The 27,337-nt window shown below is 36.6% G+C and overlaps 1 protein-coding gene across 4 annotated transcripts in view; it reads left to right on the top strand.

Annotated features, from left to right (window-relative positions):
* ADAMTSL1 (ADAMTS like 1) overlaps positions 1-27,337 on the top strand; it is a 903,601-nt gene that overhangs the window by 575,994 nt on the left and 300,270 nt on the right. For all 4 annotated transcript variants that reach the window (XM_059656582.1, XM_059656581.1, XM_059656583.1 and 1 more), the window contains one exon: positions 18,695-18,931. In XM_059656582.1, coding sequence (XP_059512565.1) covers positions 18,695-18,931 — 237 coding nt within the window. The remainder of the gene's footprint in view (positions 1-18,694; positions 18,932-27,337) is intronic.

Raw genomic sequence — 27,337 nt, 5'->3', positions numbered from 1 at the left:
GCAACACCGGGAAATGGCCTTTGAGTGATGTGAGCTGACCTTCCTGAACTAAAGAGTTACATGGTCCAGTTCACAGATGTGTTGCTGAGAGATAATAAATCAAATTGACTCACATAGCAGCTATTTTCTTGTGGGTTGTTAGCTAATGTGCAGCAACTACTATCCTGAGGCTGATAATATGATGGGAATGCCTACTTGGTCAGCCAAAAACTGGTTTCCTTTAATGTTGTCATGATCATTGCTGTGTTGAAACTCTGATGAAAGAAGCTCAGCTAGACCTTTACTGAGTGCATCTTGTTATTAATGGCAGAGTACTGACTTGGTAGACTTTTGATGAAAAAGAAATCCTTCATTGATTCAACTGATAAAGAGGATTAAGGATCATTTTCTCGAGTGTTGGGACTTATTAGATTGAGAAAAGCTGAGATAAGCCCCATCTCCCAGCTAACTCCATGACCTTGGGCAAACAGCTTTAACCTCTATGTGCCACAATCCCCCTTATTGAAAATGACTAAAACACTGATCGTAAACCTCAAAGGTATCCTGGCAAAGTCATGGACTTACAGAATATTAACATTTGAAAGAAACTAGTATATTTTGGGTACCTAACATGTGCCAGGCATGGTGCTAATGACTTTTTAGTCCCTAATTCATTTAATTCTTACAACCACCTTGAAAAGTGAGTATTACCCTGACTTTATAGATGAAGAAATGTGTACATTTAAAGAGATGAAATGGTTTATCTAAGTTACCGAACTAAGGAGTAGTGTTGAGAGACTTGTATAATACCCAACCAAGGCCCATACTCATTTCTCTATAACACAAGAGGGTGTGTAGATGATCTAAACAAACCCCTTTAGCAAATAACAGAACTGAGATACAAAAAAGTTTAAGGCTCAAACATCTTTACAACATATGCTTTTTTATTTTATTTATTAATTTTTTATTGATTGAGTTTAGAGAGGGCTAGGAGGGAGGGAAGAAGAGAGAGAAAGGGAATGAAACATTGATTTGTCGTTCCACTTATTCATGCATTCATTCATTGGTTGATCCTTGTATGTACCCCAACTAAAGATTGAACCCGCAGCCTTGACAGATGAGGGCAACACTTTAACCAACTGAGCTACCCGGCAGGGCAACATATGCCATTTTAAAGAAATGAGATATCCAAATGAGTTTACTGTAGCAATTAGACTTCTTCAAGTCTGGAAGTACATGAACTGCTGAAATTTTTAATTGTGCAAATTAAATACCACAGAAATGCAAGTATCCTTGCTAAAAACATCCCAAATCCCCTCCCCTTTGAGCTTCTTCACCTGTCAAGAGGATATAAGTTTACTGAGTCAAGAGTCCTCCAAAGCTACTTTCCCAAGCCCTAGTTTCTGAATTGCATAAAATGTATGCTGGCCTTCGTGACCCAGATAGAAGCTTGAAGCAGGCATTTGACAGTGGCTTCAAAAAAGAAGTTACTACTGCCGATCTTCCCTTGGCAGAGCGCCTCTTGGAATGAAACCAAACAAGCTGCCTTGAATAGGTTGCTAACGTGAAAATACTTGTCCATGCGCAGCCCTTTTTCTATGAAATTACTAATGATCAGCAGAAGCAAATCGTCCAATTAACATCAAGATGTGTTGAAACTCAGCAACATAAATTCTATATCTCTTCCCCCCTCCCCCCAGGAAATCACTCCCAGACCTTTGTGCCGAGGCCTATGAGCTGGGGCCATTATTTGAGTAGCTAATGCACTTTTGTGCCATAGTATACTTCGAGGAATCTTGTTCTTCGTGTGTTTTTCTTTTCATTCTAAACATTCTCTTCCTTCTCAGGGAAGATTGTAAACTTTAAAGAGGTTATCTTTGAGGTTTGGCTATATTTTCTTTATAGATTTACTATGAGCAGAAGCTACACATGACTCAGAGTATATTTAGTTTGGGTTTCAAATTCAGTTTAGAGTTTTGAGTGAAATATGGTCATCCCAGAAAGAGAGGCAAAGAGGCATCATTTAGGTTTCTTTTCCTTTGAATCTTCATTGAGCAAATACGCTTCAAAACGCATTCAAAACCAGCATTATATAAGTAGCATCACACTTATCCTGCCATCTATTCATCCCATACTCCCCTTCTATAACAGCAGTTCTTAAATGATAGATTACTACATTTTACGTGTAATGTATAACTTGTTGAGTTTTCTTTTACTTCCTTTAAAATGTTGCTAGGAATTATTGACTTTGAATTTTTATAGATATTAAAATTATTTAAACAAACCTTTCCATCCTTACACAACTTAGCTTGAAAACCTTTTTCAAATGGCTTTCTGTGGAGCCACCCTAACATCACTGCTGGGTGAGGGAGGCCAAGCAGCCAGGTCTAGGCACACACCACTATTTCACCCCAAACAGCTCTGCTTCCACTTGGCTTATTAATTAGCATTCATCAACAGTATTTGGGGGAGAAATAATTCGGCAATAAAATTTTTTTTTAAAGTTTGAAAACCCCGCTTCATCTTATCCCTTCTAAAGTCTTCTAGGTTCTGCCTGATGTTTCTAGGGAAGAAATTCTCCACCTTATTTCTTGGAATAAGTTGATGCATCCTTTCCTATTAGCATTTAATTTGATTAGACAGTTATTGACTATATGCAAGGCAAATGAAAATGAAGAGATTTGTATAAGACAGTTTCTACTCTCAAATGTTTTGCAATTGAAGGCAGGAAAACAAGAAAGAAAAAATATAGATATTTTTCATCGATTGCAGGATCAATATGCTTGGCGGGGAGAAGCATAAGGAAAGAACTAAGAGGACTTTTAATCAATCTATGATTCCCTCTACTTCTAAACAAGCCGCAATGTCAGATAAAATATAAAATGATAAAAATCAATTGCATAGCCAAGTTCAAAAGCACGACTAAAATGTCCATGAACCAAAAATGGAGCATGAATGCAAGATGGAGAGCAAGGCAGATTTCACAGGCTTTTTGGCTCCATAACTGGAAGGGAGCAAAGATGACAGCAGCTCAACTCCTATGGGATAACCAGTGCTAAACTTAGGGGCACCTAAGCCATGCAGAAAACTCATCTCACGGGCTTAGGTCGGGCTCTCTGTGAGGAGAGAGGCTGAAGGTTGTTGCTATTGTTGATGTTTTAATAATGACCTTTTGCCTGGAATGAGAGCTTTATCTGAAATAGGAACTAAGGAGGCTGGTGGGCAGCACATTTATGAACTGACAGACTTGCAATTTCCTCATTATAAATTAAAAGCCAAAATTCCAGTATAGTAATCTGATTCTGAACTGGGAGCTATGGGAACCACATGGAAATCATCACAAAACTACTAGGTGAGAGACGTTAAGACTGGAAGAGAAGCCTGGATTACCTAGGAGGGCCTGATCTAATCATGTGGTGCTGTAAAAGCAGAGAACTCTCTGCAGCTGGCAGCAAAGAGGTGGGAAAAGAAGTTAGAGAGGCTCTGAGCACAAGAAGACTGTCGGGCACTATTACCGGCTCTGAGATGGAAGGGCCATGGGCAAGGAGGCCCAGAGAGGCCTCTAGGAGCCTGGTGGTCTCCAGCTGACAGCCAGCAAGAAAAGAGGGCCATCATCCTACAGCCCCAAAGAACTGAATTTGACCAAAAACCCAAATGAGCTTGGAAGTGTATTCATCTCCCGACTCCAGAAAGCATCCTTGCCCTTCCAACTCCTTAATTTTGATCAGCCTTGTGAAAGAAACACTAGGGGAAGGACCCAGTTGAGCCAGAGTGTACCTGGACTTCTTTCTGTCTTTCAGAATTGTGAGGTAATCGATTTAGCACCTAAGTTTATGGTAATCTTTTAAGGCAGCAATACAAAACAAATACTAGTGAGTAAACCAACTACTGACCATAACTTTGTTTTTATCTAATGTATATACATTAATAGCATCTCAATGTTTAGAATGTATTAAGATCCATATTATATTTGGGAAGAGGGTAAATTATAAAGTTGGATTTTAGAAAATTTAAAATATGTATTTAAAATTTTAAAGTATCTATTAAAAGAATAAAAATACAATCTATAGTTTGCAGCACAGGGAATACTAGAAAGTAAAGACGATCTTACCAATTTACTAGAAGTGAACAAAAAAAAGAAATAGAATAGTAAGTGGAAAATAAAATATTGTGTGATCAGACTTTACAAGGTAATGCCAAAGTTTTCTACAGTGACTGTTTCAATTCACACTTCTACCAGAATTATACCTGTTCTCTTTGCTCTATATCCTTGCCAATGCTATGACTTTCTACATTTTGTCTGATCTTGTTGGTGCACTCCTGGAACATACCCAACTTGGTCATATATATTATATTTTTTGTATACATCTGGTTTTGCTTTGCCAGTATTTTGTTTAGGACTTTTGCATCTGTGTTGATGAGTAATTTTCTTTCTTGTACAATCCTTACTGGTTTTGATAGGATGAATTGGGTAGTGTTTTATCTTTTTGCTAGTCTTTGGAAGACTTTAGATTGGTATTATTTAGTAGAATTTCCTTATAAAATCATGAATGAGGTTTTATTTTATTTTTTTAGGAAAACTTTTTAATTACTCACTGGGCTATATATACGTATAGCGTAGTGGACAAGAGAATGAATTTTGGAGCCAAATTATCTAGTTCAACCTCAACTTTGATTTGGTAGCTGTGTGAAAGTCATTTAACCTCACTATGCTTCAGTTTTCTCATCTGTAAAATGGAACACATAAGCTTGTTGTGAGGATTAAATTAGTTTAGATATATACAAACCATGTAGCACTGTGCCAGGTATGTAATCAAGTCTATGTACACATTAACTTTTATTATTGTTACTTCTGTTTCTTTTTTAATAGTTTCTTATTTTCTTTTGAGTAGTTTTTTCTAACACTGTTTTCAAATGTATTGACAAAAGCTGGTCATACTTTTCTCTGTTAACTCTGACTATAACTGGCAGTTGTCTCTCCTTTTGCATCACTAGTAGTGTTTGTTTGGGATTTTTTCCCCCTTTATGTTATAATTCAATAAAGTTTGTCAGAAGTTTAGTTTAATAGTCTTTTCAAGTATCCAACCTTGGGCTTTGTTGAGTCCATGGTTTCTGTATTTTCTGTTTCATTGATATTCGTATTATTTTCTTTCATCTACTTTTTAACATTTATTTAATGGTACTTTTTTCTAATTTGTTAGGTTTGATGCTTACAGTGTTAAGTTTCAGCCTTTTTTTTTTTTTTTTGCACATGTAAATGTTCAACTAAGTACAGCTTTGTCTGATTCCCACAGTGTGATAAAGGTCATTTTTATTACTATTTAGTTCTAGGTATTCTAAACTTTTCATTATGATTTCATCAAGTTATAACTTATTTACAAGTCTGTTTATTAACATCAAAATAGCTGGCAGTTTTTTAATCTCTAACCATTGCATTGTGATCTCTTAAAAAGTATCTTTCCATTCTGTTTCTTTGAAGTTTGTTCACGCTTGCTTTATGACCTAATAGCCATGTGTTCTTGGAGAGAGCATGAGTATAACAAGCGTTTAAATGTGTTTTCCAAACGTCCTACTTCTTCAGTGATTTTTTTTAACCTGCTTGAGAAAAGGATTTAATTTGCCAATTTTATTTTGTGGTCTTTTTGAACTATTTAAACCTTATTGTATAGACATACATTTTAAAATAATTTTATCTTCCTGGAGAATTTAACCTTTACTCATAATGTAGTGACCATCTTTGTTGGTAGTTTTTTGCCTTAAAATCTGTTTGATCTGATCTATACTAATAAAAGGGTAATATGCTAATTAGACTGGACATCTTCCAGACAAAGCCACTGTGGCGGGGGCCAAGGCAGAGGCAGTTAGGGGCAATCAGGCCAGCAGGGGAGAGCAGTTAGGGGTGATCAGGCCGGCAGGGGAGGCCAGTTAGGCGATCAGGCCAGCAGGGGAGCAGTTAGGGGATGATCAGGCTGGCATGCAGAGATGGTTACGGGCAATCAGGCTGGCAGGGGAGCAGTTAGGGGCATCAAGCCAGCAGGCAGAGGCAGTTAGGCGTGATCAGGCAGGCAGGCAAGCGAGTGGGTAGGAGCCAGTGGTCCCACATTGCAAAAGGGATGTCCCAGATTGGAGAGGGTGCAGGCCAGGCTGAGGGACCCCCCACCCCATACATGAATTTCGTGCACCAGGCCTCTAGTATTAGTGTAACTAATCCACCTTTCATTTGGTTAGATTTGTTTAATACATCTTTTTTTGTTTTTATTTTTAACCTTTATCAACTTTATGAGTATCTAATACAAACATTTTTTTATTGCTCTCTGATAATCTTGACTTTCTTCAACCTGTTTGCATTCATGATAATTAATGATAAAACTATATTTCTACCATCTTTTATTGTGATCTATATTTTTCCTGTTTCTTGCCTTCTTTAAACTATTGAGGCTCTTATTTTCTTATTACACTTTTCCCTCTCCTGGTTTTAAAGTTATGTATCTGTTTCTATTATTTTAGTGTTTACTTTAAAGACTATAATTAAATAATATCTATACTAGCCTATCCATCAATTCAAGCCTGTTAAAACACTTTACTTCTGATTACCCTCTTCCAGACATATGTGCTTTTATTGTCAAGTGTTTTAGCTCTATTTTTATTAACCCTACAGTTAGATATTTTATATAGTCAATGCTTTCTATAATAAGTTCATCTTTATTATTCCCACAGATTAGATCATGTATATGGTCATTGTTTATTTAGAGATACCTGAAAATATTTCTGAAAATTTTCTTTGATCCATAATCTCTCTTAAATTATAGATATTTTTCAAGGTACATTTTTTCTCTATCTGGAATACATCCTTTAGAAATTCTTTTAGTGAGGATTCAATAGAAATAAGTTCTCTTCTGTTTGTAAAATATCTATATTTGGTTCTCTTAGACATTAGGTTTACTATGAAAGAATATCTAGGTTGACAATTACCTTCTCTCAACACTTTAAGGCTAACTGTCCATTGACTTCTGATTCCTATCATTGCTACTGATAAGTCAGCTGTCATTCTAATTGTTCTCTGTCTTTTCTCTTGTGGTTTTATTTTTATCACTAGCATTCTACAGTTATCTATGATCTGTATAGGAATAGATCACTTATTTATCCTGTTTAATTTTCATTTGACTTTCTGACTCCAGGAATTTGTATTTTTAATTATTTTTGGAAATTTATTTTTCCCTATATAATACATATTTTCATTCTGTTCTTCATAGTTTCTATACCTTTACTCTCTCTGCTATGATTTAAATAATTTCTTCAACTCTTTATTCCATTTAACAGTTGTACTCTCCCACTCCTCTAATATGCTTTTCTTTCTATCTATTAGTTTCTAAAGACATTTATATTTTTTATTCATCTAAGTTCTATTTTATTCTTTTAAAAATACATCTGATTAGACTTCTTCTTTTATTATACTTTCAACGTGCTCCAATTTTGAATTATATTCTTTTTTTCTGTAATCCTATCATTAGAATATTATGGCCCAATACCTGTCTTCCCCCTTTAAATTGTAATTATCATGAAGGCAGGGAGTATATCTGACTTTGCACTATAGCCTAGTGTTTGATAAGTGTGTGTCTCTGTTTATGAACATATATTATTAAAAGTGAATAAGAAAGCATTGTTAGTCATTCAAACCTTGTTCTAGATAAGTTGAATCAGTGTCCTTTCCTCCCTACTCTTACCTGGTGCAGCCCTCTCACTGGAGGAAGTGGACATTTTATAGGAGGAAGAAAGGAAAATCAACTTTGGAGCAAAATGCTCTTCAGAATGAGGCTGGTGCTCAGAGGCTGTGTGTTAAGTTTCGAAGGACAACCTGAAAACACTGAGTTTCAGGAGTCAGAAAATATATTTCTCTAATTCTTTTTTGGTTTCTTAAAATATGTCTTTAGTCCAAGATCAACAAACTAAGAAGTATGAGCACATATGAACTAAGTTGAGTGTTGTCATCCATTAAACTTATAACCCAGTAAATTTGGCACATGATCTTGTTTGATTAGACTCATATGGTAAGACATTAATATAAGTCACTTTAATTAAAAATATGTTCAAACAACTAAGTAAAGTAGTTCTAGAGGCAGCAAGGCAGTGGGAAAGACGAAACAAGTACCGTCTCAGATTCCTCTGGAGCCTCCCCCCAGAGCTGTGTAACTCCAGCTCCCCCCTCTATGGTGTTGGTAATAATAGTAATTCCTAACATTTATTGAGTGTTTACTATGTGCCAATTCTGATTTGATCATTTTACTTATATTAACTCATAGCCCATTTGTCCACAGAGCCACCATATGACAATACCAGCCACCGTTAGGTCAGGATGACTGTTAAGGCCCTAGAGAGGTCTTTTTATTTTTTTAAGAGTTGACTTCTTTTGCTGTGTTCAGAAAGTAATGCCCAGCAGTCCAATTTATGGCTGTCAGTTGAAAGCTGGTAAGAGAAGCATTAAAGGAGCAGTTATGGACCCATCCCCTTATGCAGGGTAAAGAGGAGGTTAGGGATGTGGAAAAAGAAGGCAGAGGTATGACTGGGGACATCATGGAGGTCCTAGGCCCTTAGGAAAGGAGAAAGGAAGGAAATTGAGGAAGGGAACTGGGAAAAGGTAGTAAACAATGTCTAGGTTCCACTCAACCAGAATATCCTGAGTAAATGGAAAGTGGACTCCTTTCTCTGGTTTTATAAGGGAAGCTTTTACTCTTCCCTGCAACAAACTATAGAGGGTCTCCAGTAGACCCAGGGTACTGCCTGAACCCATTGGAGAATAAAATCCCTCCACTACTTCTTTGTTTTACTTGCTGCTTTGTTCTGGTTCTATGGCTATCGGATTTTTCTAAAATAATCCAGTTTTCAAGTATGCTTCTGATGTTACCATAAGTAACCTCTAATTTATCAAACATGAGTTCTAATGTTTGGTTTGGAAAGAATCATCGCCGTACCCTTGATGACGCTTCCAGAAACCTGAGGATACTTTTTTTTTTTACAGGATCGGTTTATATAGTATTAACCATTAACTTGGTTGTTGGAATAGGAATTCTGATCTAGAAGTTGAAAAGAGATGAGTTAAGGAAGAGAGAGGGGGCCATTAAACTTTCCATTTTATCCACAGTAACCCTACTTCTTTCCCTCATTCCAAAGTGGCTCCCGGCAAAAGACCCAGCTAATCTTCACTGATACTGTGGACAGCCTGAGAACACCTTGTTTTCTCTCTTTGGAAGATGTCACACAGAGAGCATCATGTGTCTTGCCAGGGTGACTCGCATTAGTGGTCATGGTCAGAGTCCCCCATCCAGAGAGGAATCCTGCTGAGAGAGGAGAGACTATTCCATTCCATTGATTGAAGGACAGATGGTTTTCTCCTTCACCCATTGACCTGGTGTCTTCTCCCATTGGAGAGTGCCTTCAATCCTAGTATCATTCAGCAGGGACCTGCCTGGATAATAATTCAAGTAGAAGCTTGACCTCTGCTTTGCAGGAACTAACTGGGGTGAACCTTAAATTTGGTACTACAAAGAGCTTTCCAAAATTGTGCTCAGATATATTTCAAGTCATTCATGGGACTATATTACATGCCTCCAAAAAGGAACATTAGTTAAACACAGTGCCAGGAAAATAGACAGTTGTCATGATTCAGGGAGAGCCAAAAAGAAGTTAAGCCTGCAGGCAACAATCTGGTGGTAGTTATAGACTAAGGGGGAGAGAAGGTGAAGAGAGAATGCTGCGGTCATCTCTAAGTTGTCTGGCATGGTATTTACCTTTGAATTGCTCTAGACAGTGTTTCTTTCCATATTTCCGCCAAGTGACTGGCATCAGCACCTCATGTTCCAGGAGACAACTTCAGTCTACATATTTGTCCCTTTGTAATATGTTAATCCTTATTATTCGTTCTCACAAATAAATGGAAACATAATGAACTTATTATGCTACAGACCTAAGAAGTAGTAACAGTTGAAGTATGTATGCACTAAAATGTTTTTCCTATACTAGTCCTTCCTTCCTCTAACCTGACTCTCCACCACAAATATTTTGGTAAATGCAGCCTGAAAACAAACAAACAAAAGAGTGTATAATTTTGAGTTTATAAAATGAAATTGTATGCCATGTTCCAAAAAGGACTACAAATTACCACTTTAAATATGCTAATTTGGGGGAGGGAGGCAAGGGGATTTCTTGAAGACGAGGATTAAAAATAGTGAAAAGTCAGAAATGCTGATTTAAGAAAAGATACTGCTAAACTGGAGCCAATTCAAAGAAATGGACTAAAAATAATAAAAGTCCTCAAGGAATGAATATTTTCAAAATTGAGAGAATTTAAGAGTCTAACATGACAAACTACAACCAGTCCTACAAATACCTCTGGGGAATTGGATTCCAAAAGTCTGCATTGTTCAAAGGGAAAAAAATAAAAGCACTGAAATAAAAGCTACCCAAAGAAGAAAAAAAAATGAATTTTTAAATGAAATGTTTTAAATGTTTTTCCTTAGACCAGCTTACAGATGCCTGGAGACGTTAAAAAAAAAACTAGCCAGGCAAAACATTTGTTTTCACATAACAAGCTTATCAAGTAAGGAGGGTGGGGTTAATGATTTATTATATCATGCATTTTGAATCTCTGATGTCTGGACCTGAATAAACACATTGGAATGGTCTGGAGCTGTTTAATATACCTGTTACCAGTGTTCACTTAGTAGACCCAGAGCAGGACACACCCAAAGCTTGAATAAACTAGAGAGTTCCATATTATTTCACAGGGTCACCAATCTGTAAAGATGTTATTTTATTGAGTGTGAACCTGATCCATAGTCAGGTGTTAAAATGGTTAATGATTAATTTTCATGGGCACTTATTTCCCTTCAACATATTAGTTTCCAAAAGTATTGACAGTTTAGAAGGAAAGTCAGGAAAATTTGTGAACCTTTTATACCAGGAGAAAATGAAGCAGGGAGAAGGACTATTTCATATATCTTGTAGACGTGAAAATGGAGTGTCTGTCACAAAGAAGCCTGTGGGCATCTTATAAAAAGGAGGATGACTGAGCCAAGAATGACTGGCACCACCCTCCAAAATCGACCCCATTTTCTGTTTCTTTGCACTCATAGTGATGTGTTAGAGATTTAAATATTATGTTCTTGAAACATAATAGAGTTGTCTACACACAGACTGTCTAGACAGGGCAGGGACTATGTCTGTTTAATTTCATTTTACATAGCAGCTAGCAGTCTTGCACAAATAAATGCTTTTGATGATGATGTTGATGTTAGCATAAGCAGGTGGCCAAAATTTGGGGATACAGCTTGATACCTTAACATTAGTGCTTTATAGAGCATGCATGCACTGAGTGTTACATAAAATTTACCAATGTCTGGCTATTTATTGAATAATAAATTATTTCAGCACATTTTATGTTTCTTAATAGTGCCCTGTTAAATTTGTTTACATGGAGGAGGAAATATCAATCTGCCTATTCAGAAAGTAGGCAAGAATCCCTACTCAATTTTCCTAGTGTCTGAAATGAAAAGTATTCTTGTAAATCTGTATTTTAGAAAAAGAAGAAAAACATTTAGATGCTCCATTAAGATTATCTAAGATTTCTTGATTAGAAAGCTCTCAAGATTCAGATTTCCTGCAAGAGTCACGAAAAACAGAATTGTGCAATGAAAACCATGACTTGTGTTTTATTTATTCAATGTGTTCGTTGTTTGTTTTCAAAAACAAGTATTTGAGTCCTTGTATATAATAGCAAGCCAAGCAGCCACAGATCCCTGTCCTCCTGATCTTATGCTTTAGTGGAAGGAGAGAGATGATTTTAAAAAAAGCATCATAAGTAAATTATATGGTGTACTTGAGTGTGATTAAGTGTGATGGAAAAAAGAAAAGTTGAGAGGATGATAAAGAATCTGTAGTGGGAGTGGTGTTGCAATTTTGCATGGGGCAGTCAGGGCAGGTCTCATTGAGGAGGTGATTGTTGAGCAAAGACTTGGTAGAGGTGAGGTCATTAGCCACTTGGATTCTGAGCAAAGGAAATCCCAGGCAGAAGGGAAAGATAATGGATGTGTCCTAAAGTCAGTATACTCCTGGAATGTTTAAGAAGTAGCTGGAAAGCCAGCATGGCTGAAGCCAAGTGAATGAGGAAGACAATAGGCGGGAATGGGGCCAGGTCTTTACCTCTACTGGAGATGAGGATTTTGGCTTTTCATCTGAGTGAAGTGGGGAACATTATCGAGTTATAGCAGAAAGGTGACAAGATCTCTTTCTGCTTTAATAAGACCCATCCTGGCTGCCTTGTTGACAGCAGTCCATAGGAGAGCAAGGGCAGAAAAAGGAGAATCAGTCAGGAGACTGTTGTAATAATGCTGGCAAGACATGATGGTGGCTTGGACTAGATTGTGGTCAGATTCAGCATAGTTCTGCATATAGAGCCTATCTTTCCTGGTGGATTGAACGTAGGAGGCAAGGATCATTCTATGGCAGTGGTTTTCAAAGTGTGGACCCCAAATCAGCAATATCAGCAACATCTGAGAACTTGTTATGGATTTGAATTCTTGGATCTCTCCCCAAGTCTACAGAATCAGAAACTGGATGCAGGGGCCCCAGCAATCTTGTATTTTTAACAGGCCCTCCAGGTGATTGTAATGCACGCAAGTATGAGGACCACTGCTGTAAGAACTAGGGCCTGAAAGATGGAGTTGGCATTGACTGTGATGGTGAAGGCTGCAGAGGGAACAGATCTGGGCGGAGGGGGAGGAGCAGGGGTTCAGGTTTGGACAGGATGAGTGTGTGATGTCTTAGATATCCAGGTGGTGAGGAAGCAGTTGTATATATGAATCTGGAGTCAGGAGAGAGGGTCTGAGTTGGAAATAGAAACGGAAACATCAATTATGTTTGTGCGAACAAAAAAATTACATTAAGTTAATATTTATTCTTCACTGGTTTCATCTTAACTTTGAATAAAAGAAGCAGAAAGACAAGTAATAAGGACCAAAATACAGTGGGGCCTTGACTTACGAGTGTCCCGACTAACGAGTTTTTTGAGATACCAGCTGTCTCTCAGCCGATTTTTTGCATTGAGTTGACAGAGTAATTTGAGTTACCGAGCTCCTTAACGAGCTCAGTCTCAGAACGAATTAAACTCGTAAGTCAAGGCCCCACTGTATATAAAAGAGACAGCCACCATCTACCTATTCAAGTGTGCTAAGAGATTTGAGAGCTTTAGGGAGTCTTTTCTAGAGCCTTCTTCCATTTATTGCAGAGGAACCTTTTATGGTAACCTTTTTCTATTTTACCGTCCGTACATTGAGGTTTCCTAATATTTTTAAGGTAAAACTTAGAACCAGTAAGATTTTGTGAAGTCACTAAATAGCTGATAAATTTCTATACATGTTTACATCATCAAGTGGCAAGCCAGACTTGCTGAGGGTGGAGTAGATGCCTCACTAAACAATTCTCATTTTGTTTTCTTGCACAGTAACTTTATGGAGGGAGAGTGATTAAGATAGGGAGAAAGATAGAATTTAGAAGAACAGTTGCAAGATATGCAAATGCCCTGAGAAGGACATATTCTTCAGTTACTACTTGTGGTTACCTAATATATCATTTCCAGTGTTTTCTTAATACTATGGGGTATTAATATTGACTCTACAAATAAGACTATAGAATCAGAATATGACATTTATACCAAGACGCTGATAATAATTTCAATGAAACAGCAAAATGAGCAGAAAAGGCAAACCACTGAATATTTCAGAAGAAAGGTGAAACAGAGGGATGTCCCTCAGGAAGCAGAATGGCTTCTCTAAAAAGAGTTTCTGACCCGAATTTATATTCTGTATATTTTTTCAAACCCATTTGAAAGGCCTTTCAGATGCTGCCACCTTAGCTGCTGAGATACAATCTTTTGCATTTCACCCTGTGAGTCCCCCTTTGTCCCACAATGTAATCTGATCCACCTATCACCATCAGGGGACATCTGGGATCCATCTTATCTTTCCCACTGGCTAGTTGATTAACCAGAAAATGTTTTGAATTGGATTCCTATATGGCAGGACTCCACGGACTTTATGAATTATGATAGGAACATATAAAAGGCCAGATTTTATTTTTGTGCTTTTTAAGAAGAAAACTCTTAACACGGTTAGGACTGAATTTTTAAAAATCTGAGAGAAAAAATATATTGTATGAAATGGCCAAATACAGTAATTCATGGGATTATCTGACTATTTTTAATAAAATATTTTTTTTTCAGAGTGAAAAAGTCCTAGCTCAGTAGCCTAACCCAGAGTTGCCAATCCACAGATATATTACTGTAAGTTGGAAATAGACAAATGGCCAAGAAACATTATTTTGCTCTCTCTTGCTCTATTTCTGCTGGATGGTACATCTGGAGACGTATGAGAGGCTGGAAGGTGGGGTCTTTAGTCCAGTGCATCCTTCCCACGGCATGTTTTATGCCAGGTCCCTGTGCAGGGGGGTGTGGGGGGGGGTGGGGGGGGGAGAATGTGTTTGGTTCAAATAGACATTAAACTTCCAGTGATTTTAATTGTCTTCATCATTATTACCTACGAGCCAAGTTCAGTGCCTAAACATATACATAATAATTTGTTTCTTCTTTGTTTGAATTATCCAAATTGAAAACTCTTGATTTCCTACCACTAAGGTTTTATTAGAACAGAAATCTCACATTGAATATATTCCGTACTTTCAGTAGACCCTAAGGCAGTGGTAGGCAAACTGCGGCTCGCGAGCCACATGAGGCTCTTTGGCCCCTTGAGTGTGGCTCTTCCACAAAATACCACATGCGGGCGCGCACGTACAGTGCGATTGAAACTTCATGGCCCATGCGCAGAAGTTGGTATTTTGTGGAAGAACCACACTCAAGGGGCCAAAGAGCCGCATGTGGCTCGCGAGCCGCAGTTTGCCAACCACCGCCCTAAGGAAAACCACCTGTCTTGGTCAGAACTGATGACTTGTGCGATCATAAAGCATCTCTTCAGAAGCTGACATTTCAAAGGTGATGCCCAGGATAAGGTGCTAAACATTTTTCAAAGCAGTTAGAACACCAGTTTCTAAATCTGACTGTTAGGAGGATCAGTGGTTTCACAGACCGCGTTATATTTTAAAACTGTGTACATGGAGAAACTCTGCTGTGATGATGCCCATGGGACAAGAGTCTGTGATGACTTTGCTTGAGTTTCCACTTCTGCAGCTGGGTGATCCCAGAGGCATCGGGAGTTCAGCGAGTGTCTTGAACTATGCTTGGGATGTTTTGGATTCAACAAAAGAAACTTTTGCCAAACGCTTCTTTCCTTAATTTTTAAACGTGTATTTCAAGGGAAATTTGATTCATATGTTTCTAATTCATTTACACTTAAATCATCAAAATGTTATTTTGTAAGAGCCACTTGATGTCCAAGAAGCTTTCTAAACCTGTTTTATAAGTCTTCTCAAGTCCTTTTTCTTAAAACAGGAAGTTACATTTTGCCAAGTACAAATAAACTCAAACAGTAAAAAGGTTCAAGTTCAGTTTCTAACTCTGAACTCCAGGTTTTAAGTGCATTCTCAAATTAGCAAAATATAGTTAGCCACCCCTACAAAAATATGGGTGGAAGGAAAGACGATAGTGATAAAAGTCAAGTTATTCACATAAATTATTCTCAGAGATGTATCTCCAGTTGTGAAAGTTCATAAAACCTATAGCACGTGTGCTTCTAGCTAATAGGTGCAGGTGAATTTTGAACAGGAGCAGTTGTCTGCTTGTTGGTTCTCTGTGATATGTCTAAATAAGTTTACTGCTTCTGTCACAGAAAAGAAAACCAAAAGGTTCAAATATTTTAACTTCACTTTACTAATTTTACCTTTGAATCTTATGTATTTTAGTAAAGATGGGAAGACTCATATATTTTGTTGAATAAAAAGGACTCATGAGAGACTCTGTGGGCGTTTTATGTCTGCACTAAGATGATGTAACATCAAATTAAAAATGTAATTGATACTCTTTTCTTGGAATTGGATAAATGCAGAAAATTCTCTCTGTGCATACCAAGACATCTCTTAATTAGATATTATCCTTATTACTGTAATGCAGAGGTAATTCAGCCTGACCCAGAATTCCCTGTAGTTGGTTCACTTGTATTTATAGATAAAGAAGGTAAAAGTAATTATGAAAGGAGCCGGGGACCACTCTAAACAATTTCCTCTATGTTATGTTTTATTGAGTCATTTCAATATTTCTTCTGTGCTGTCAAGTGATTCTTGGGATGAAAGATAATACGCAACTGAAAACACTTTATTTAAACACTAGAGGCCCAATGCACAAAATTCTTGCTAGGGCCTTGGCCCCCCACCACCGTGGTGGCCGCCTCTGCCTCGGCCCCCGCCTGCTGTGGCTTTGTCTGAAAGGAAGGACATCTGGAAGGACGTCTGGTCTAATTAGCATATTACGCTTTTATTACTATAGATTATTAATTAAACTATCCGTTCCCGTGGAAGCTCTCATGCAGTGGCCACCAGGGAAACTTGCCGACTGTATGAAGTTGGTTTTATTAAACTTGCTAATAAGCAAGGGGTCCCTGTAGTGTCTTAGATGAAAATTTGGGGACAAGGATGGTATTTCGGGGGCTATGATTAGTAACAGGGTTCCTTTAGGACAGAAGCTAGTAAGTGAGGTTTAGGCAGAGACTGGTAGGATTTGTCATCTAGGAAAGTTGCATTGTTGTTGTTGGAAAATAAATCCAAAGAGTTCATGTTAAATTCATTTGTTTGTACTTTTATCTTGGAGCACATGGTCTGAAAGGAGCTGGTATTGAAACACTGAAGTTCAGCTAGTTGTGTTACCTGTCATACAAATTACCTGTGTTGTGATTCAGAGCATAGTTTTGCAGGTTGTGGTTTTCATTTTATTTCTCACAACAAACAAGTAAATATCACAACAACGTATAACACGCATTTATCTTTTTAAAACTTTTAATATGTAGCTCATCCTTAAGAAATTAATAAGCAATGAATTTTAATTTTACTTTTTCAGGCAATATTCAAAATCACATATGCCTTGTGGGGCACCTATATCTATATCTATCTATATCTGTTTCTATATCTAGGTTTTAGAAATTCTTCTTCTTCTTTAGTACTATGTATTAACTCTGAGAACATATGTAATGCTAGCAATAATATGCCTTTGAGAGTTTATATTATATTTTGATCTATTTTTGTTATGCCCCATCTTGTCAAAAAAAATTTATGCTTCCCCAAATATTACAGCCTTATATGCTATTTAAATACCACTAAAATGTGTTAAAGTGTCAAAAATTCCATTTTATAAAGTAGATTAATGTTAATCTCAGAATGCTTATTTAAATGTAAGGAGTTTTTCAGAGAAAGAAAACTTGTATAAGAGAACTCTCAAAAATGATAAAGAGCACATGCTCATTCTGTATTTCAGATACAAACTAGGACAAAAGCCTTTCCACAGATGGATATTCTGTGTAGTTCATTCTAATCTGAACACATGGTGAAAAAAATGGAGCTATCAAATCTGGTACAAGGGATAGCCAACATTTGCCTTAAAGTTAAATTATATTTGCTTTCAAATTTACTAGATAATAGTGATTGCTATAGTTTTACATTTTAAAATGCCCTTTATAAAATGTACATTAAGACATTCTTGTTTTCCTCTGGTCTTTGCCAACATTATTTAATATTCAAATTCAGAAAATCTCATTCTCCAACTCTCTCTCTTCAGTGGCTTCATTAAATAGTATTAGCTACCATGTACTATCTTCCTTGTGCCAGTATTTGGCCAACATGAGCTCATGAAATGCTCACAGTGAATGACCTTGAGAACTGAGTGCTATTGTTGCCTCTGCTCTGAACATAAGGAAACCTAGGATCAGTGAGACCCACGCTGTGTAGCGACACTCCCATCTGAAGAGGATATCTGTACCTTTCCACTCTGCCATGCTGCCTTAAGCTAAAGAAATCCATGTATACCTGTTATTTTCACTTTTTTTGTCCACCATGTTTAACTCTAGATACTGTGCACCCTAAGTTTCAGAGAAAAAAACCTCATGAACAACCCCACAAAAATTTTTGAGTGAAATTACCATAACTTTTTGCTGTTTGGGGGCTAAAATCTTGTCATAGCTCTTGATATCAAGAGATGCTTTCGCTAAAACTCTGATTTTACTAAATCCTACCTAAGTTAGAAGGAAATAAAAATGATATTGTAAGGTGGAGGAATCCATGGGATCACTAAACATCTTTCCAAAAATACAGTGGGGCCTTGACTTACGAGTGTCCCGACTAATGAGTTTTTTGAGATACCAGCTGTCTCTTGGCCGATTTTTTGCATTGAGTTGACAGAGTAATTTGAGTTAACAAGCTCCTTAATGAGCTTGGTCTCTGAACGAATTAAACTCGTAAGTCAAGGCCCCACTGTATATTTCAAGGTGGTTACTTTCGAAACTAATATAAATCAGATCTATTTCAAGCTGGCTTAGTTCCCATTTAACTTCAGTCAGAAAATATACTGCAAGCTGATTGCTTTCTCAAATCTACACATTCTTAGGGCCAAATAATCATATGACCTCTTGGATGATATGACCAGAATATTTGCTTTGTTTTCTAAGACCTTGAAAGACCACATGTGTGCCCTTCTCAGCCTGTATTTGTCCCTCTCCACTTCCTTCTCCAGGACTGCCCACCAGAAGCAGGTGATTTCCGAGCTCAGCAATGCTCAGCTCATAATGATGTCAAGCACCATGGCGAGTTTTATGAGTGGCTTCCTGTGTCTAACGACCCTGACAACCCATGCGCACTCAAGTGCCAGGCCAAAGGCACAGACCTGGTTGTTGAACTCGCACCTAAGGTCTTAGATGGGACTCGCTGCTACACAGACACTCTGGATATGTGCATCAATGGTCTATGCCAAGTAAGTACTGGCTTCTTTTCATTCTGTTTTTCCAGAGGGTTTGAGTGTCTTCATGTAAATACCTTTCCCATCGCCCTGCTATCTGGATCACTCAGCGCTACTTTTTATTGCCTATATAAAGAATGACAGATTTGAAAATTGATGTTTAATTTCAGTTAAAACTACCAGTGTATTTGGTGTTTGGGAAACGTAGGCTAGAATTGTTTTTCTTTCCTTGAGTCTCACTTGAATATGGAAGAATAGAAATTCTTAAGTATTGTATATCATTTTTAGATTAGACTCTGAAATTGCCTCTACTTTGGTTGTCTCTAAAATCTGTTTCATGTATGTGTATTTGGAGGCATGTATTTTCATTTACGTAGAGCTTCAGAATCACTCAGATGAAGTTGACTCTATAATCTCCAAAATGTAGAAAACCTTGTTCCTTTATTGTAACTGTACCTTTGTTGAAAATTTAGGCAAACTGTCCTGAAGAACTTGGCAGTGTCAGCTAGGTCAGATGTCAGCCAGGGAAATCTTTACAACAGGATGGCAAAGAAGTTTGATTTCTGGTATGAATTTATCAATGTCTACTTTGGGAGGGGAGTTAGGCAGGTGAAGGAGAGTTAGTATGAGCGCCATCTTGATTTTAAAGTCGACTCTTTGGATTAGGATGCCCAGCCTACTTTTTGGAAAAAGCAGTTGCTGTATTGTCCTGGGTGCTATATATACTTCACTATGTAATTTCATATCTCACAATGTAGACATTTTGAGAACCTTTGTCTCTCCCTCCCAAGAAGTCATTGGTGGGATTTTTTCTCTCTTCGGAATCTCTAATGTCCCAACTAGCAATACAAGATTTAACATAAAATATGTCTTAGTAATTTGTTGTTTCAAATCCACAGGTTTATTTAAAACTTAAATCTATATTCAGATATAAAAGGAATAACTGTAGTGTGAATTACTACAAGAGATGTGGGGTGGCCTGCAAGGTATCATGTCTCTGAGAGGGAAACAGACATTCTAAACTTTCATGAGGTCTAGAATCCTGAGACAGGGAAATTTTGGCATGTCTAAACACTTCTCAGGATATGGGGTGTTGTTTATATATCTGAAGTTTTCTTTATATACAAGAAATATTTAAAGTTCAGATATAAATTTGAATATAGAATCTTCCTATTTTAAAGCTAAGAAAGGCCTACGAGATTATCTAATCTAGAAAGCAATATATTTAAATATCATTTCTTATATTTGGTGCTTGCTTCCTTCTCTAGAATTCTGGGTGTCACTGGAATGAAATTATGGGCTCCACAAAAGCTTTGGGAACAATAGAGATTTGAAAAGCATATAGAAAAGGAGCTATGTTGTAGGGAATGACAAATAAAATAGTAATAATTCCTTATGCATGTATAGTGTTTGAATAAAGCAAGACAGATTCCAATTTTGTAAATGAAAAAAAATGAGGACCAGAGAAGTTGTATGATTTTCTGAAAGTTGCATAGTTGGGCATGGCAGAAATGGGACTAAACTCCAGGACTCCTGATATCTAATTTAAAGTTGTTTGTGCTATATTATGCTGACGAATGAACCACAATAAACAAGACAGGTCAGTAAATTAGGTTTCATTTGTTTCTGTTTGCCTGGGAGTTCAAGGTTGTATGTCTTTCCCCCACTCTAATCCTGCCAGCTGGCCTAGTTTACCTTGGCAACTGAAAGGAAATCTTATATCAGCAGCAAAATAATAAATTTTATATATAGTAAATATGAAATGATAGTGCTGGACTTTTGGTTATAAATATAAGCATACCTCCTTAACTTAGATTCCTATGAGTGTGACTTGTTAGATTTAGAGGCGAATGTAAACTATACAATATCTGTAAAGAATTGTGACATCCATAGTAATCATGTTCAGTTATTATTATTGTCTTCATTTATTTGTCTTATTCGAGGCGATGAACGGCGATGAAAAACACAGATTTCATTTAGTCACTAACAAGCCTCTTGGCTAGAGAGCAGGGTGTCCCCAGGTACACCGTGAGAAGAGAGAGTTTGGGAGGAAATCGAGGATACACTCAGGACTATCATAAAGTGAGTGGGCAGGAAAGAATGCTAGTAGAGAAAAGACATAATCATAGCTCAGCTTTAGAAAAATTAATATAGCTGCATTTATGGGATGCTTGAAATGGAAGGCCCTGGAGGCAAAGTGAGCAGCTGAAAAGGATGCTCTGAGCAGCCAAGGTGAAGGCAAGCAGGAGCCTCAGCCAGGGCAGTGACAGCGGGAGCAGAGAGGAAACTAAGTCTCAGGCCAGGAAGGCGTTTTCATTTTGATTATAACTAGGGTGGAGGGTACAAAGCAGTAAATAAAATCAATTATGCTCAGGGGATCAAAAACTACAACTGATATGAATTGGTCATGGATACAATTTTTAATCCTTGCTTCCATTACCATAATAGTCTTGTGTTTTCATTATTAAAACCTACCTGCATTCTATAAAACTTCTTAAAGAAAGGAACAGAAAACAGCAAGATGACTGGAATAAAAGTAGAATTTTGAGGTAGAATACTGCTACCTCAAAAGAATTTAAAAACGTCCTTTATTTAAATGTTATCTGTTTATTGGTAATTAGTATGCTCAGCCTTTGGTAAGAATTACTAAGAAAAAGCCATGTTTTCACATTTTTTAAACAGTCAAAAATCTTAATGCTGACTTAAATATGCAGTTTTTATAAACAGCTCTTCCTAGTTCCCTGAAAAATTCATCCCCCGTTCTCTATTTTTCCGTCTCTTCTATTTCTACCCCATTTTTTGCTCTTTCTGGTTTTATTTTAGTCTTTTTATAATTTTTTGTAAATTGCCTCAGACATTTCTTGAAGACGTATATAATGCAGTTTTTCTTTTATAAACAGTTAGTGATGGAACACACTCAAAAAGTAGCACAGATAAAGCTTATGGGAAAATTACAGCAGGCTTTTTGTTTGTTTGTTTGTTTGTTTGCTTGGATTCTTTGTAAGAGTATAATAAATATGGAAGACAGTTGGTCTGTTGACATTTGTTAGTAGTACTTGAAGAATACTATCGTAAAAGACGTGTTAATTAATAAATAAACAAACAAATAAATACAATACCTGTGTTTGTGTAACTACACATAGAACAAAATCTGGAGGCAGATATTCCTGAGTGTTAGTGATTACTTCAGGGACATTTGATATCTTACATTTATTCATTTGAATATTGTTTCAAATTTTTTTGAGGCTAAGCAGATATAAATTATAAACTGTAAAGGAGCAAGCATAGTCTGACATTGATAGAAAATGACAGCATAATTGTAGATATTTGTCATTTATAAGCACCAATTATTTCAATTATACCTGTTTAATACTCAACTGAGACACACTTTTTCAAAATTGGGCTTTTAACACAACCAAAACTATGGAATCCTAGCCTTTTCAACACTTTAGCAATGAACACATATAGCTATTTTACAGCAGAAGAAATTGAGGCCTAGAGATATCCAGTATCATGAATGAGTGTATTACTTATATTGGTTGTGAATGTGCTTCAGGAACATTATAGAATCATTACTATTTATAATTTATACCTTATTCTTATTCAGAAAATCATACTAGACAGTAAAATACCTCCCATTTTGTTTTTATTGACATATCCTATATAATAAAAGCCTAATAGGCTAAGGATCCGACCTATCGGTTGACCATTCGGTCGACTGCTCGACCAGTCACTATGATGCGCATTGACCACCAGGGGACAGACGCTATGACTAGCCGATGTCAAGCCAATCTGGACTGGGCGAGAGGGATTGTGGGCCAGGCTGAGGGACCCCACCCGTGTACAAATTGGTGCAGCTAGCCTCTAGTAACATTATATTAGTTTCAGGTGTACAACATAATGATTCAATAAATGTGTATGTTGCAAAATGATCACCACAATAAATCTAGTTAATTCATCACCACACATAGTTACAAATTTGCTTTTCTTGTGATGAGAATTTTAAGATCTACTCTCTGAGCAACTTTTAAAATATAATAAAGTACTGTTAGCTATAATCAGCATGCTATACATTCATCCCCAGAATTTACTTATTTTATAAGTAGAAGTTTGTACCTTTTGACCACCTTTACCCATTTTTGCCCCACCCCACCCACCTCTAGCAACCTCCATACTGTTTTCCATAGTGGTTGCATCAATTTACATTCCACAAATAGTGCACAAAGGTTCCCTTTGCTCCACATCTTCGCCAATACTTACTTCTTGTGTTGAGCACATTTTCATGTACATGTTTGCCATTTGCATGTTTTCTTTGGAAAAAATGTCTGTGCAGCTCCTCTGCCCATTTTTCAATCATATTGTTTGTTTTCTTTGCTATTGATCTGTATGAATTCTTGATATATTTTACCCTTATCAGATATATGATTTGCAAATACTATCTCCCATTCTGTAGGTTGCCTTTTCATTTTGTTGATGGTTTCCTTTGCTGTGCAGAATCTTTTTAGTTTGACACATCCCTGCTTGTTTATTTTTCTTTCATTGCCTTTGCTTTTGGTGTCAAATCCAAAATATTGCCACCAAGACCAATGTCAATGAGCTTTTCCCCTATGTTTTCTTCTAGTTCTGTGGTTTTAGGTCTTGCATTCAAGTCTTTCATCCATTTTGAGTTTATTTTCATATATGGTATAAGACACAGTCCAGTTTCATTCTTTTGCATGTGGCCATTCAGTTTTCCCAATCCCATTTATTGAAGAGATTGTCCTCTCCACATTATATATTCTTGACTCTTCTGTTGTAAATTAGTTGACTGTATTTAGGTGAGTTTATTTCTGGGCTTTCTATTCTGTTCCATTGATCTGCGTGTCTGTTTTTATGCCAGTATCATACTTTGTATTATCATTGCTTTGTACTATAGTTTGAAATCAGGGAATATGCTGCCTTCAGGTTTGTTCTTCTTTCTCAAGATTGCTTTGGCTATTCAGGATCTTTTCTTTTTCCATACAAATTTTAGGATTGTTCTATTTTTGTGAAAACTTTTATTGTAATTTTGATAGGGATTGTATTGAATCCGTAGATCACTTTAGGTAGTTTGGACATTTTAACAATATTAATTCTTCCAATCTATGAGCACAGAATATCTTTCCCATTAATTTGTTCCATTGTTAAGTATTTTGAGTAAGGTCTTATAGTTTCCAGTATACAGGATTTTCACCTCCTTAGGTATATTTATTTCTAGGTATTTTATTCTTTTTGATGCAGCTGTAAATAGGATTGTTTTCTTAGTATCTCTTTCTGGTAGTTATTAGTGTATAGATTTTTCTATATTAATTTTGTATTCTGCAACTTTACTGGATTCATTTATTAGTTCTAATAGTTTTTTGCTGGGGTCTTTAGAATTTTCTATATATAATAGTCATTGGCAAATAGTGATAGTTTTCCTTCTTCCTTTTAGATTTGGATACATTTTTATTTCTTTTTCTTGCCTAATTGCTCTAGCTAGGACTTCCAATAATATGTTGAATAAAAGTGGCAAGAATGTGCATCCTTGTCTATTTCCTGATCTTAGAGGAAAAGCTTTGAGCTTTTCACCATTAAGTATGACATTAGCTGTGGGCTTGTCATCTATGGCCTTTATTTATGTTGAGGTATATTTCCTCTTTACCCACTTAGTTGAGCATTTTTATCATAAATGAATGTTGAATTTTGTAAATGTTTTTTCTGCATCTATTGTGATGCTCATATGATTTTTATCTTTCATTTTGTTAATGTGTTGTATCACATTGATTGATTTGTGGATGTTGAACCATCTCTGCATCCCTATAATAAATCCCACTTGATTATGATATATGATCCTTTTATTTGTATTGTTAAATTCAGGTTATTATTTCATTGAGCATCTTTCATCTATGTTCATCAAAGGTATTGGCCTGTAATTTTCTTTTCTTGCAGCATTTTTGTCTGGTTTGGGTATCAGGGTAATCTCGCCTTGTAAAATGAGTTTGGAAGTGTTCCCTTGTCTGTTTTTTGGAAGAGTTGGAGAAGGATTGGTATTAATTCTCCTTTAAGTGATTGGTAGAATTCACTAGTAAAGCTGTCTGTCCTGGACTTTTGTTTGTTGAGACAAATAGCTTCCAATTTGGAGTGACTACCATATCTGGGACTTCTACAAATATTTTTTTCTAATACTTACAACTCTACTTATTAGGCAGCATTTTCCTCATGTCAGAGGTGAAGAACTGAGGCTTGGGCAGATTATGGGACTCCAGAGCTCCTTAATCCTCCTACTGAGGCTGGGTGGACAGAGTAGTGTTTGGTGTTGAGTAGTGGTCCCCAAACACGTGTGCATAGCACCTGGAGAACTGTTAAAACTTTACCCCATCCTCCAGAAATTAGATTCATTACTTCTGTGTTTTTAGAACACTCACCTTATGACCCTTCTGTATGGCCCGATTTATGAACCACTTATAGATCGAAAGGCAGACAGGATTTAAAGCCAAATGACACGGATTGGAATCTGGCTGCTCTTTAATAATCTGTCATCTTGACCAAGTTACTTAACCTTCCTAAATTCTATTTTTCAATCTCTGAAAAATGAGACTGTCTCATAAACTATAAAGCAGCAAAGGAGATAATCATATGCAAATGCTTAAATAACTATAAAGTGTTGTGCACATATAAAAAAAAGGCCTGAACATTTTGAGTTCCAAAATATATTAAAGTAGTGGTTCCCTGTATGGGATTTCATAACCCTGTAACAATTCAAAAAAGTTTATAGAATGAGATAAAGTTACCAACTTCTTCTGCTAAGTAAGGACATTGGAAAATAAAAAGACTTTCTACCAAGTACTTTCACCATCATCATTTTGTTATTGAAATATTGACAAGAAAGTAGTGAGAACCTGATTTCAGCATAAAGACCAATCCTTACATTGGATATGGCTTGCCTAATGAGAAAGTTGCTATGCTGTACTTATTTTACTTTTTCCCCAGAGCACAGAAATTGTCACTGATAGTGTTTCGCAGCATTTGGAAAGCACTACCTTTGAGATCATCTAGTCCAGCCAGAGGAAATATTGCTGTACCAGGTTGTGCCATTTCCCCAGACCTTGCAGCTAGTTAACAGCAGACTCAAGGTCAGAGGATGTCAATGTTTATCAACACTTTTTAACTCTGCTCCCTACATTATTTCTTCAGCAGCGCCCACGGAACAAAATTTTGCCCAGCTTTAACTCTGTCATTTACATATAAAAACAATAGGTTTAGTGAATATATCTTTTCAAACCATATTCTCTCCTTTCCCTCCCTCTTGGGATCTGATCATTGTCCCCAGAGGGTTGTTGTATTGGTTTCTCTCCCCATCACTAGCAACTCAGACTAAAACACTGGGATTTTTATTTGCTCATTATTTTTCTAGAGTAGGTGAGGCTGGAGACAAGGTAGATAGAAGGAGGGAGGCAATATGCATAGTTAGGAGGAAAGGCTCTATAGCCACACTACCTGTTTGGAATCTAAGCACCACCACTCATTGCTAGGTGACGTTGAGCAAAGTCCTAGGTATCAGTCTCCTTCTCTTCAAAATATGGTTAATATTTGTAACTACCTGAGGATTGTTGTGAGGGTTAGGTAACCAACTGCATTAAAGTGCTTACTATGAGTGTGATAAATACTAGCTTGTAGTAATAGTAGTAGTAGTACCCAAATTACTTCTTTTCTTTGACTATTCCTCTTTACGGCCTTTTTGAGTGAGTGGTTTAATGTGGTTATACATTCACAAGTGGATATTGGCTTCTCAATGAATGAACAGACCTTCTGTTAATTTCCTATTGAAACCTTCTTTTGCTAATAGCTCCATGATGTGTCATTATTAACCCCTGATTCCGAGTAAAATTGCATCCTGTAGAGTTAATGAGCCATCACAAATAGGATCAGCTCTATTAGTACTGCTGCTATTCATTTATTTCCATTATCCAAATTGCCCCATTTATATTTGTTGTAAAGCACAAAGTTGGTTTCTGTTTTTTATATATATATATATATATATATATATATATATATATATATATATATATATATATAGAGAGAGAGAGAGAGAGAGAGAGAGAGAGAGAGAGAAGCATAAATTTATAGATAGAACATGTGCTGCTGTTAAAAGTAATTTTGAGATTACTTTGAAGTCAAATACGGAATAGTGTGTTTTATTTTTATAATTAGTGAAACTCATCAATTGATACCTAATATACATTGATGAAAAAGACCAAGTAACATTATAAACCAGCTGTTTTGTAATGAATCTTCATATTTGTAATATTACTGCAATTTCAGAAAATAAGGCATTTCAAAAAAGGAGAATTCCTTTCAAGTAATTATGTAATATTGTTTTAAATGAATAATACAATAAAGTAATAAGCAATAAATTGGATC

This window comes from Myotis daubentonii, chromosome 11 (assembly GCF_963259705.1).
Source record: "Myotis daubentonii chromosome 11, mMyoDau2.1, whole genome shotgun sequence".
NCBI classification, from domain to species: Eukaryota; Metazoa; Chordata; class Mammalia; order Chiroptera; family Vespertilionidae; genus Myotis; species Myotis daubentonii.
The sequence above is the reverse complement of the archived record's forward strand: the minus strand, read 5'-3'. Positions and strand labels throughout refer to the sequence as shown.